This window comes from Mytilus californianus, unplaced genomic scaffold (assembly GCF_021869535.1).
Source record: "Mytilus californianus isolate M0D057914Y unplaced genomic scaffold, xbMytCali1.0.p SCAF_9, whole genome shotgun sequence".
NCBI classification, from domain to species: domain Eukaryota; kingdom Metazoa; phylum Mollusca; class Bivalvia; order Mytilida; family Mytilidae; genus Mytilus; species Mytilus californianus.
The window spans coordinates 31097408-31110022 of record NW_026262745.1 but is presented as its reverse complement, the minus strand read 5'-3'; the positions used below and the strand labels follow the sequence as shown (position 1 = coordinate 31110022).

The window sequence follows — 12615 nt, the reverse complement described above, 5'->3', positions numbered from 1 at the left end:
AGCCATGGTATTGTCAGCTTTTATTGGCCTTATGGTTTATGATAGCCTTCTTGATGTCTTCTCCCTTTTTTAACAAATGTTGAGCAGTGCAATTTTTCTCGCAGGGCATATGATATGTAAAATTGACAGTATATAAGAAATCAGTATTCTACTTACTTAAAGCACCATTAGTATTTTCATTATTCAGTACACCAAAAGCAATGGATGGCATAAGACAGGCAAAATACAGGAATAGTGTTGTAGATATCGTCTTCTGTATTGTTTTATTTCCAGTGAATCCTGCATGAAGATAATCGCATATTTAATAATTACATTTTTAAATCCTTCTCAGCAAATATAGTGAGATTTTTTACTCTTGAATAAGTTGGAATAGAAATAATATATTGCTTTCTCAATCTGCAGCTATAAATCAAAATTAGGTGACTTTTCATTTTGTAGTGAAAAAATCCCATAAAATATGAAAAGGAATTGGTTGAAAAATTCTAAAAGTAATGTACAAAACAGTTGGGTTTTGGGTTTAAGAACAAAACCTGAAATCCTTTTTGAAAACAAAGTTAAAAACTTAATTGAAATAATTCAATTTTAATATGGTTTGATATGTATCTATTTATTGTACTATAGTGCTGAAACTCCAACCTTGAAATTTTACAGTTTAACACGACAATTATATTCTATGGACCTGTAAATTTGTTCACATGTATATAATTGCTGATATTTATTTGGAAAATTGAAAAATTACGAAAACTGCATTGGCATATTTTTAAGCATGTCAACTGTATGATCAAAAATTTTCTTGTAGCATCAATTACACATTTGGCAGTAGATTTTACAAATTACAAGAGGCTCTCAAGAGCCTGAATCGCTCACCTGCATTTCAGAGGAGAAGATTTTTAAATGTTAGAAAACTTGATGAACAAATTGTGTAAAATTGTCTTTAAAGGGCAATAACTCCTTAAGGGTCAATTGACAATTTTGGTCATATTAACTTTTTTGTAGATCTTACTTTGCTGAACATTACTGCTGCTTACAGTTTATATATATCTATAATAATATTCAAAATAATAACAAAAAACTGCAAAATTTTGTAAAAACTACCAATTTGGTGGCAGCAACCCAACAATGGGTTGTTCGATTCGTCTGAAAATTTCAGAGCTGATAGATCTTGACCAACTGAACAATGTTACCCCATGTCACATTTGCTCTAAAAGATTTAGTTTTTGAGATATAAGCCAAAAACTGCATTTGACCCTTATGTTCTATTTTTAGCCATGGCAGCCATGTTTGTCGATGGATACAAACTTCGGATACAATTTATAAACAAGATACCCAAAGGAACATTTAGTTAAAGTTTGAAGGTAATTGGCCCAGTAGTTTTAGAGGAGAAGATTTTTAAATGTTAGCAAACTTGATGAACAAATTGTGTAAAATTGTCTTTAAAGGGCAATAACTCCTTAAGGGGTCAATTGACAATTATGGTCATATTAACTTTTTTGTAGATCTTACTTTGCTGAACATTATTGCTGCTTACAGTTTATATATATCTATAATAATATTCAAAATAATAACAAAAAACTTCAAAATTTTGTTAAAACTACCAATTCGGTGGCAGCAACCCAAGAATGGGTTGTTTGATTCGTCTGAAAATTTCAGAGCTGATAGATCTTGACCAACTGAACAATTTTACCACGTGTCAGATTTGCTCTAAAAGCTTTAATTTTTGAGATATAAGCCAAAAACTGCATTTGCCCCCTATGTTCTATTTTTAGCCATGGCAGCCATGTTTGTCGATGGATCAAAACTTTGGATACAATTTATAAACTAGATACCCTAAAGAACATTTAGTTAAAGTTTGAAGGTATTTGGTAGTTTCAGAGGAGAAGATTTTTGAAATAGTTTACGACGACAGACGACGACAACGACGACAGACGACTAACGACGACGGATGCCAAGTGATGGCATAAGCTCACATGGGGCCCCTCGGGCCCCAGTGAGCTAAAAAAGTTCTATAATTATAGTTTGGATTAAAATTAAGACACCTATGTTAAAATAAACATCTAAAGATCAGATTTCTTGTACTGTCAAAAGTATTTAAATCAGAAAAATCTTCAATAGACACTAAAAATGAAACGTCATTCATATAAAACTAGATGTGTCGAAACAACACGAATGGGTCCACATGCAAAAAAAGATGAAAGCCATTTTTAGGAGTGGAAATTTGAGAATGAAAGTCCGTATAACTGTTATTTTTACAAAATTTTCAAAGTCCAAAGCCTGTAATTTCAGCAAAAATCAATGGAGCAGAACCAAACGTAAACTCGTATTGTAACTCCTCATAGTAGACTCACATACTAAAAATCAGGTCAATAAATGAAGGCTTTTAGAAAAAAGTCTGTATAACTGTTCGTTACGGAATGACAGAATGACAGATAAGGGTAAAACTATATGGCCCTGACAACTTAATGTGGGGCCATCAAACAAGACTTTAAAATTTAAACATTGGAGAAAATTATATTTCTTCAATTTTTTATCACTGTCCTATATAAAACCTACCATCAGTATAATCTGAGATGTAATGTGGCAATCTTCTGTTTAGATCTTCTTTAATTCCTTGAAACATCCTACAGTTGCATTTTCTCTGAAATATATACACAATATGCTACTTTTGGGGATAATCTGTAGTTCATCAAGTTGTTAAAAGGTTCAAACAATATTATTTTTTCCCCTAATTTTCTTTCTGATTTTCGAAGGTATGTCAGTTGAAAATAAAAGAAATAAACAGCTGCGCCATGAGCGCATGATACGCCTGTCTTCTTGTGTGTGAATTTTTATGCAATAATCATAAATAGTTTCTGACATACGGGGCGACATGCGAAAACCCCCCTTTTTTTTACAAAAAAATCAAAATCTCTAAAACAAAATTTGGAATCAAAACCAAAAAGTATACAGATCTTTAGATTAATATAACTAAGAATTGTGTAAAATTTTAAGCAATAATCATAAATCGTTTTTGGGATACGGCGCGACTTGTGAAAACCCCCCTTTTAAAAAAAAAAAAATCAATATCTCTAAAATAAAATTTTGAATCAAAACCAAAAAAGTATACAGATCTTTAGATTAATATAACTAAGAAGTGTGTAAAATTTTAAGCAATAATCATAAATCGTTTTTGAGATACGGCGCGACATGTGAAAAACCCCTCCCCCTTTTTTTACAAAATACGCAATAACTCAAAAATAAAATTTTGAATCATCACCAAAAAGTATACAGATCTTAAGATTAATATAACTAAGGAGTGTGTAAAGTTTTAAGCAATAATCATAAATTGTTTTTGAGATACGGCGCGACATGTGAAAAAAAACACACACCTGTTTTAGTTACTAAGTCCTGTAACTCAAAAAGTTTTAATCTTATTTTCACCAAAAAGTATACAGATCGTTTGACCATCATAAGAAACAACTATGTTAAGTTTCATGAAATTTGGATAAGTCGTTCTCAAGTTACGGTGCGACATGTTTACGCCGGACAGACAGACGACATTTGTATATCATAATACGTCCCGTCAAAAGGTTCAATTCATCACTGCCAAGCTGCTGACTAAATAAGAAGTCACTCTGTCCAATACTTGTCAAGAAAAGTGTGATGAAAAATTACAATTTCATTCAGAATATTGAAATATTCAAAGCATCGATAAACACGAAGTATGTATCTGAGAGACCAGATAAGTGTTCTAACATCACAACACATCACTATCAAGCTGCTGACAAAACACTAAGTCATTGTGTTCGGGTGTACCAGAGAAAAGTGTGACAGAAATAATTCTTGAAGGCATTAACTGACAAAAAAACCAATGACAGACAGACAAGGTGAATTCAACATAGCCCCAACTGTGTGGGGGAATAATATACCGGTAATCTGCTATTTTTGAGGATAATCTTTGGATAATCTTTGGTTTTGGCCTTTTGGTTATAAAACTTTACTCAGTACTTGGAATACAAAATTTGTGCTTGAAACACCAAAACCAGTATTTTAATTGGTAGATTTCAGAGTCTTATCATAATCAAGGTTACATTCAAACATTGTGATTTTGTACTCATTTTCAAAGGTTTTTTTTTAGTTATAATATAAGAATACTGTAAATTCATAAATTATTGTGATTTCTGAAGTATGGATTTAAATGTGAGATTAATTATTGCGATTTCAGGAATAACTTAATACAGATACATGCATCAGATATAAGAATGCGATTATTATTGCGATACTCACCCAGTCGCATTATTTGCAGTAATAAAAACCTCGCAATAATTTCTGATTTTACAGTACTGTGATAATCTGGTTTATTTCAATTCTACTAATGTCTCAAGCAGAATGATTTTCATATGTACATCAAGGACAAGCACAAGAAAAAAACAACATTATATAAATTAGTATACAATAAGGTTCATCTGTCAACATATATTTGTACCGCCTAATAGATGTTCCACTAGAAACTTTGTTATAAACAATGTCATAACATCTGTTCCTGTTGAAACAAATATTCTATACCATTTATTCCATTAGGAACATATACTGTAATATTTATTCCAGTGGAAATAATATTCCAGAATACTTTTTCCATTTGGAACTTATATTATGAAGGAATTTCTATTTCATGACATGTGGACTGAGAGATTGGATGAAAAATTACACTGCCAGGAGTAGAAAATGTATCAGAAATTTTGCCTATAGCCGGTCAACTGAAAACTCCATCAAAACAGTTGTTACAAGAGTTCTATGAAGATGTATACTAACAGTATCACTAGGTTTTTCATTAGCTAGTGGTATCTTTACTACAGTGTGAGACATTCTTTGTCTGTCTGCTAATTCTTTGGTTTGATCTTCCAGTAACTTTTTGAATTCTTCTTCTGTGTTAGCTCCCAGTAACTGCAGGCGGAAACAAACATCAGAAAATAATGTAGCAAAAGTTCGTCCAGTTTCCAGCTCGTTCTTTGTTCCTTTCTGAAATTAAGTGAACACTTTTTTAAAACTGTATATATTACTGTGGATTCATTAATATTCGTTGGATATTAATTTTCGTTGATTTCGTGGGAACAGGGGAACCACGAATTTAAATGTTCAACGAATTAGAAATTTTCTAAAGGAATGTATGCAGACATTGCCAAAACCATGAAATTTAATACCCACGAAAATGCAAGTTTTCCTCAATACACGAAAATTAGTACCCACGAAAATAAATGAATCCACAGTAAACTAGTTCAGATTTTTTTTCAAATTAGAAGCAATGGTAGTTTAATAAATGTTCAAATCTCATAAATCAAAATAAAAAGATACAAATCAAGGTAAAAAAACAATGGCATGAAGTCAGAAAGAGAAAGACTAGGTGTGATAGAGACAGGATCAGCGTCACCTGCTATGACAGCATCACCAATACATCTTATTGTTATTTGATGCCATTACTGTGCATCACAGACGTTACCTTAAAATTTTGATGTCAGGAGAGAATATGTCTGACGCCACTAATAAAAAGTGATTGCTGTATGATGTAAATTGTTCAATTGTTGTAAATTCTCAGGTCAAGCGTGGCAGATTCTGAAATACTGGTCTTTATCTGGAAAGGACCTTCACAATTAAATTTTACATTCCTGATATCTAGCAGACATAGCACATGCTACAATTTGTAGTTCCAATATATCATTTCACATTTAAAGCCTGAATTTATAAAGTCTAATTTAATTTAGCAATCTATTACTCATTAGGGAAACTTTTTTGCTTCACAAAACATCTTAAGTTCTTGTTTCATTATAATCATAAACATGACATGCATGGATATCTTTTCCAAATTTAGTCAATCATAAATCTTGGTTAAATTTTGCCACATGACATGGTTTAAATTGAAATTGGTTTTGACAATGTTGGCTTTACTCTTTGATAAGCAATCCTTGTCTAGACCTCTATTGTTTAAATAAAGCAGCTGATCTATTCTGTTGATCTCTTCAATTTATGGATCTTCCCCATCAAATTCTACATTTCTGACATTTCAAGGACATAGTTCATCCCCATATGGAAACATAAAATTTCACATAAAACAGCATGTGCAAGGCAGTAAAAACTATCTTTTACAGTCAACAGGTGATAATATTCTTTAAACATATAATGAACTTATCAATTATTGAAAATTGCAGTTGGAAATTTAATTTGAAATGGTTAAGTTTCTTTTACATCAATTAAACACTTCTGTCCATAATTACTTCAGTGAATTATTTATACTGTGTCTCTTTGTGTGTGTTGTTTTGCTATTTAGTCTATAAATTTGCTTACCAGTTTAAATGATATTAAATTATCAATTTTTTTCCTTTTCTGACATACATGAAAAAAACGTGAAAAAAAAACATGTTACATTATGTAATTTACTTAAGAATTGAAAGCTTTAAAAAAAAACGATGGAGTACAAAGCATTGTAAATGAATCACATCTGCATGAAGCATGCAAGCACTTCTTGCTAAAAATGTGGCTCCTCAGTAATATGCTTTCACTTACATAAAATTTCTAAAAGAAAAGCAATCAATATATTTATGGATCTTCAAATAAATTCATCTGTTATCAAAATTTTTAATCTAATGGTAAGAGATTTTTTGTAGTGATATGAATGCTGTATTTTTCCAAATCAATAGTTCATCATGAAGCTGAAAATTGCATAATGGCATTTTTCAAGCTAAGAAAATAAGTAAAAACTAAATGGAGAATGTGTCCATGGGACACAGCGATGATGCCCCCTCTTGCATATAACGCTATAAAGGGACATAACTCATGAACGGTAAAAGTGATGCAACCCAAATTCTAACTTGATCTTTGTTTTGTGGTAATAGGCATTGTATAAAAGTTTCATAACTTTTGGTTGAGGCAAACTAAAGTTAGAGAACGGAAACTAATTTTGGGACGTATGGACGTACGAACGGACATACGGAAGGATAAGGGTAACACTGTATGCCCTCTCTGGTGTGACAGGGGCATAAAAAACAAATTAGATTGCACTATCATATACTATAGAGTAATATTTCATTAATTTTATCATTGTTTTTTCTTTAAAGTCAACTACTTTCAGTTAGATAAAATTTGTGAATTTTTAAACATTGTAACTGCTTGATGCAAGTACAAGTTAGAGTAATGTAAAACTATTGTTAATCGAATTATTCTATTCTTACTTTTATTATACTAAAAATTGGAAACATATAATCATGATAATTGAATTAGATGATTTAATTTGCAGCCAATAACATCAATAAGAGATGAACTTCTATAAATATAATTATAAAACATACCTCCTTTATAGGAGTAAGAACCACAATAACAAAGTACACCTCTTCACTACTGATGCCAAGATTAGCTGGATATTTCAGTCGAGCTATTCCAATGTGTCGAGTCTGTATGGATGGAATACTTGCCCTATGAAAGAAGAGGACAGATTTAATACACCTTAATTAGTATTCTATAAATCAGTAAAAACTAAACCTGCCCCTTTTGTTCCCAAATATCATATATATACATAAAAGAAATTTCAATGGGACAGCTATGCCATGCATCTTTCCCATAATGATGTCAAGTGACTTGACCGGACAACTTCTGGAGCACTGTGATCTTATCAAATTTTTAGAACAATATTTTGAATTTGAGCCAAAAATATAAAAGCAGATATATGTTCTGATTATTATGAATTCATGTACCATTAAATTATAACATTAAGAGTTCTACATAGAATGTACTTGATACAATTCCAATAGTATTAACAACATAACATTTGATTTGTTGAGAGGTATGCAAAATGAATAGCAAACATAAAAATAAAGAGATCATAGAGATGATTGATACGATTGCCAATGAGACAATCTTATATATCCACCACCAACAACCCAAAAAACAAGGATGTGAAAACAACTTCAATTTTTAAGAGGCTATCTCTGCTGTTGTCATTTCAAATTTTATTATTCTGAAATTTTCTTTGTACCAGACAAGCATCAAATTATTCATCTTTTAGTTGTGCAAACCAAGGCAATTTTCTAAAGAACTTAATATTAAATTTAATGGCAAAAACTATCAATCATATTTTTTTCCTTTTGCTTGATCAAAATACTTTTTTCCTCATAGTTGGGTTCATTGTATACTTATATTGCACATATCCAGTTCTGGTCGTAGTCAAACCCTCCTATGGATATACTGGTATATTGTATACTTATATAGCACATATCCAGTTCTGGTCGTAGTCAAACCCACCTCCTATGGATATACTGGTACATTGTATACTTATATTGCACATATCCAGTTCTGGTCGTAGTCAAACCCACCTCCTATGGATATACTGGTACATTGTATACTTACATTGCACATATTCAGTTCTGGTCGTAGTCAAACCCACCTCCTATGGATATACTGGTACATTGTATACTTATATTGCACATATCCAGTTCTGGTCCTAGTCAAACCCACCTCCTATGGATATACTGGTACATTGTATACTTACATTGCACATATCCAGTTCTGATCGTAGTCAAAACCTCCTCCTATGGATATACTGGTACATTGTAGTGTTCTGCTTAACATATGTACTACAAAGAAAAGTTTTCCATATTATACAACAAAATCAATGCAAAAAATATTTAACCTATGGTTGTGACACCTGTATAAAACAAGAGGCTCTCAAGAGCCTTAATCACTCACCTGTAATTTTTTGCTTAAATCTTTTATCAATGATTATTTTTGCTTTTCAATATATATTAATGAGTGGCTTAAAAATGCCATTTAAATGTTCTTTGTATCTGTCATATTTTACTCAAAACCAAACAAATATATTTTACCCCTATGTTCCATTTTAGCCATAGTGGCTATGTTTCTTGACGTACAAGGAAATAAAATACAAAATTTATACTAGATACTCTGAAACTCATTTAGCCCAAGTTCGGCTGAAATTGATTCAGCAGTTTCAAAGGAGAAGATTTTTAAAGTAAGCAAACTAGATGAACAAATTAAGAAAAATTGTCTTTAAATGACAATAACTCCTTAAGGGGTCAATTGACAATTTTGGTCATATAAAAACTTATTGGTAGATCTTACTTTGCTTAACATTTTTGCAGTTTACAGTTTATCTTTATCTATAATAATATTCAAGATAATAACCGAAAACTGCAAAGTTTCCTTAAAATCATCAATTCAGGGGCAATAACCTAAAAATCAGATACCCGATTTGGCTGATAATTTCTTGGCAGGCAGACCTTGACCTAATGAATACTTTAACTTCTTGTCTAAATGCTTTAGTTTTTGAGATATAAGTCAAAAACTGCATTTTACCCTATGTTCTATTTTTAGCCATGTCGGCCATGTTTTCTGAGGAAACAGAAAATAAAACACAAGACTTATTCTAGGTAACCTAAAAATCATTCAGCTTAAGTTTGGTATTAATTTAGTTCAGTAGGTTCAGAGGAGAAGATTTTTTAAAAGTAAGAAAACATGATAAACAAATTGTGTAAAAATGTCTTTAATGGGCAATAACTCCTTAAGGGGACAATTGACAATTTTGGTCCTATAAAACTTATTTGTAGATCTTACTTTGCTGAACATTTTTGCTGTTAACAGTTTATCTTTATCTATATAATATTCAAAATAAAAACCAATAAAATGCTCCGCAGGGCGCAGCTTGATACGACCGCACAGGTCAAACCCTGAACAGTTGGGGCAAGTATGGACACAACATTCAAGCTTGATACAGCTTTGCATTTGGATTGTGATTAAATATTTGACACAGCATAGGTTTCTGACACAGAATGAATGTGGTCTAAGAACTTAAAAATTTTAAATTGGACATTCACCTATTATGGTCCAATATCCAAAATCTAAATACATGGTTAGATTCAGCATATCAAAGAACCCCAAGAATTCAATTTTTGATGAAATCAAACAAAGTTTAATTTTGGACCCTTTTGACCTCAATGTGGACAAAGTTGATAACGGGGCCCAAAAATCAAAAATCTAAATACATGGATAGATTCAGCATATCAAAGAACCCCATATATTCAATTTTTGTTTAAATCAAACAAAGTTTAATTTTGGACCCCGATTTGGACCAACTTGAAAACTGGGTCCATAATCAAAAATCTAAATACATGTTTAGATTCAGCATATCAAAGAACCCTAAGAATTCAATTTTTGTTAAAATCAAACTAAGTTTAATTTTGGACCCTTTGGACCTTAATGTAGACCAATTTGAAAACGGAACCAAAAATTAAGAATCTAAATACACGGTTAGAATCGGCATATCAAAGAACCCCAATAATTCAATTTTTGATGAAATCAAACAAAGTTTAATTTTGGACCCTTTGGACAACTTCAATGTGAACCAATTTAAAAACGGGGCCCAAAATCCAAAAACTAAATACACGGTTAGATTCAGCATATTAAAGAACCCCCAGAATTCAAGAATAAAACCCCATTGAAATTGGTCAAGAAATAAGCAATTTATAAGAAGTATCTTCTTTTGCACAATATACTGTGCAATTAAATATTTCTTGCTATTGCGCAATACTGTACAATTGACAATTTCTTGCTATTACGCAATATTGTGCTATTGGATATTTCTTGCTATGGTGCAATACTGTGCAATTGAAGATTTCTTGCTATTTCGCAATACTGTGCAATTGAAGATTTCTTGCTATTGTGCAATACTGTGCAATTGAAATTTTCTTGCTATTGCACAATACTTATTATATAATAATTTACACATCCTGTTTGGTGTGTATCTCCTACCATATCATTATTATTTGCTTTTAAATATAAATCAGAAATAACCAACTTAAAATAAAAATTTTAAAAGAAAAAAAAAAGGAAAAAAAGAAAAAAAAGGAAAAAAAAAACAAATCCCCCCCCAAAAATTTTTTGAACCCCCTTATGATTCATTCCCCCCAAACTCAATCCCAGCCTTCCCTTTGCGGTATGGTACCTTGTAGTACAATTTCAGAAAGATCCATACACTTACACACAAAATCAATCCCAGCATTCCTTTTGTGATATGGAACCTTGTGGTACAATGTCAGAGAGATCCATACACTAACACACAAGTTATGTCTGGAAGTTACAAAAATGCTTATTTTTGGCCCCTTTTTGGCCCCTAATTCCTTTACTGTTGGTACCATAACCCCCAAAATCAATCCCAACCTTCCTTTTGTGGTATTTAACCTTGTGGTAAAATTTCATAGAGATCCATTCACTTAAACTCAAGTTAGAGTGTGAAAACAAATGTGTCTTCGGACGACGCCGGACAACGACAACGACGCCAACGTCATTCCAATATACGACCACAAAAATTTTTTTGCGGTCGTTTAAAAACTGCAAAATTTCCTTAAAATCACCAATTTAGTGGCAACAACCCAACAATGGGTTGTTAGATTCATCTAAAAATTTCAGGGCTGATAGAACTTGACATGATGAACATTTTTATCCGATGTCAGATTTGCTCTAAATGCTTTAGTTTTTGAGATATAAGCCATAAACTGCATTTTACTCCTATGTTCTATTTTTAGCCATGGCGGCCATGTTTTTAGACGAAACAGAAAATAAAACACAAACTTTATTCTAGATACCCTAAGGATCATTCAGCTTAAGTTTGGTTGGAATTGGTTTAGTAGTTTCGGAGGAGAAGATGTTTGAAATAGTCTACACCAGACGGACGACGACGGACGCCAAGTGATGGCAAAAGCTCACATTTCCTTTGAAAAGGTGAGCTAAAACCTATAACTGTGAGTGAACCCAGGAAAGGATAGATACCCATCACATCTCATTAATACTACCACATATCGTTTTTTTCGCTTTGTTTGCAGCAGCTAAAGAAATGTAAAAATTTGACCCTGCGTAAATTTCCCTGCATATTCCAAGATTTATTGTTGTTTGAAAGTTTCATACATCATATTGTTAATTATCGTGTCTTTTGTGTTATTCAACAGATCACAAGAATGAGCATACTTAATAAATTAAGATCTCTGTTTTCATAATAATTAATTTGGCTAATCATACATGTTACACCTTTGACAACACTGCAATCAGTGACATATTAAATAATGTTAATAAGCCACAAACTATTGATTGGTGTCTTAACCAGAACAATTTGCCTTTAAAGTGAAAATAAAATAAAAATAAATCACATTTACACAGATATTTGTATATCTCTAATGATCAAAACTATCATTTTTGAGCATGTCCCAATGTACATAATTTATGTTCCTTGAATGTTCTCTGAATTATGTGTATTTTGTTTGTAGTACACCTATTTACTTGTAATCGATTACATGTCAGTCAATTAAGTTTATGCTGTTAACATCTGTAACGGTACAATACAGTTCTTTTTTCACATGTATTTTCCCAATCAGTGAAAATTATACACACCCTACATTTTGTCATCAAACTGAGAAAAAAAAGCGAACACAAAGAAAAACCAGATATATGATAGTAGTATGTTTTAAATAAACTAGAGGCTCTCAAGAGCCTGTGTCGCTCACCTGTATTTACTGATGCTTTGGAAATCATGTAAAATAAGGTTAAAATCATAATTAATAGTATTTGATATTATTTTTTATAATG

The 12615-nt window shown here is 31.7% G+C and overlaps 1 protein-coding gene across 1 annotated transcript in view; it reads right to left on the bottom strand.

Moving 5' to 3' along the window:
- Window positions 1-12615, bottom strand: part of LOC127715071 (solute carrier family 4 member 11-like) — a 71065-nt gene that overhangs the window by 15537 nt on the left and 42913 nt on the right. The window contains exons 6-10 of the mRNA XM_052221098.1: window positions 8513-8597; window positions 7317-7440; window positions 4789-4995; window positions 2551-2635; window positions 157-279 (exon numbers count right to left, since the gene is read on the bottom strand). Coding sequence (XP_052077058.1) covers window positions 157-279; window positions 2551-2635; window positions 4789-4995; window positions 7317-7440; window positions 8513-8597 — 624 coding nt within the window. The remainder of the gene's footprint in view (window positions 1-156; window positions 280-2550; window positions 2636-4788; window positions 4996-7316; window positions 7441-8512; window positions 8598-12615) is intronic.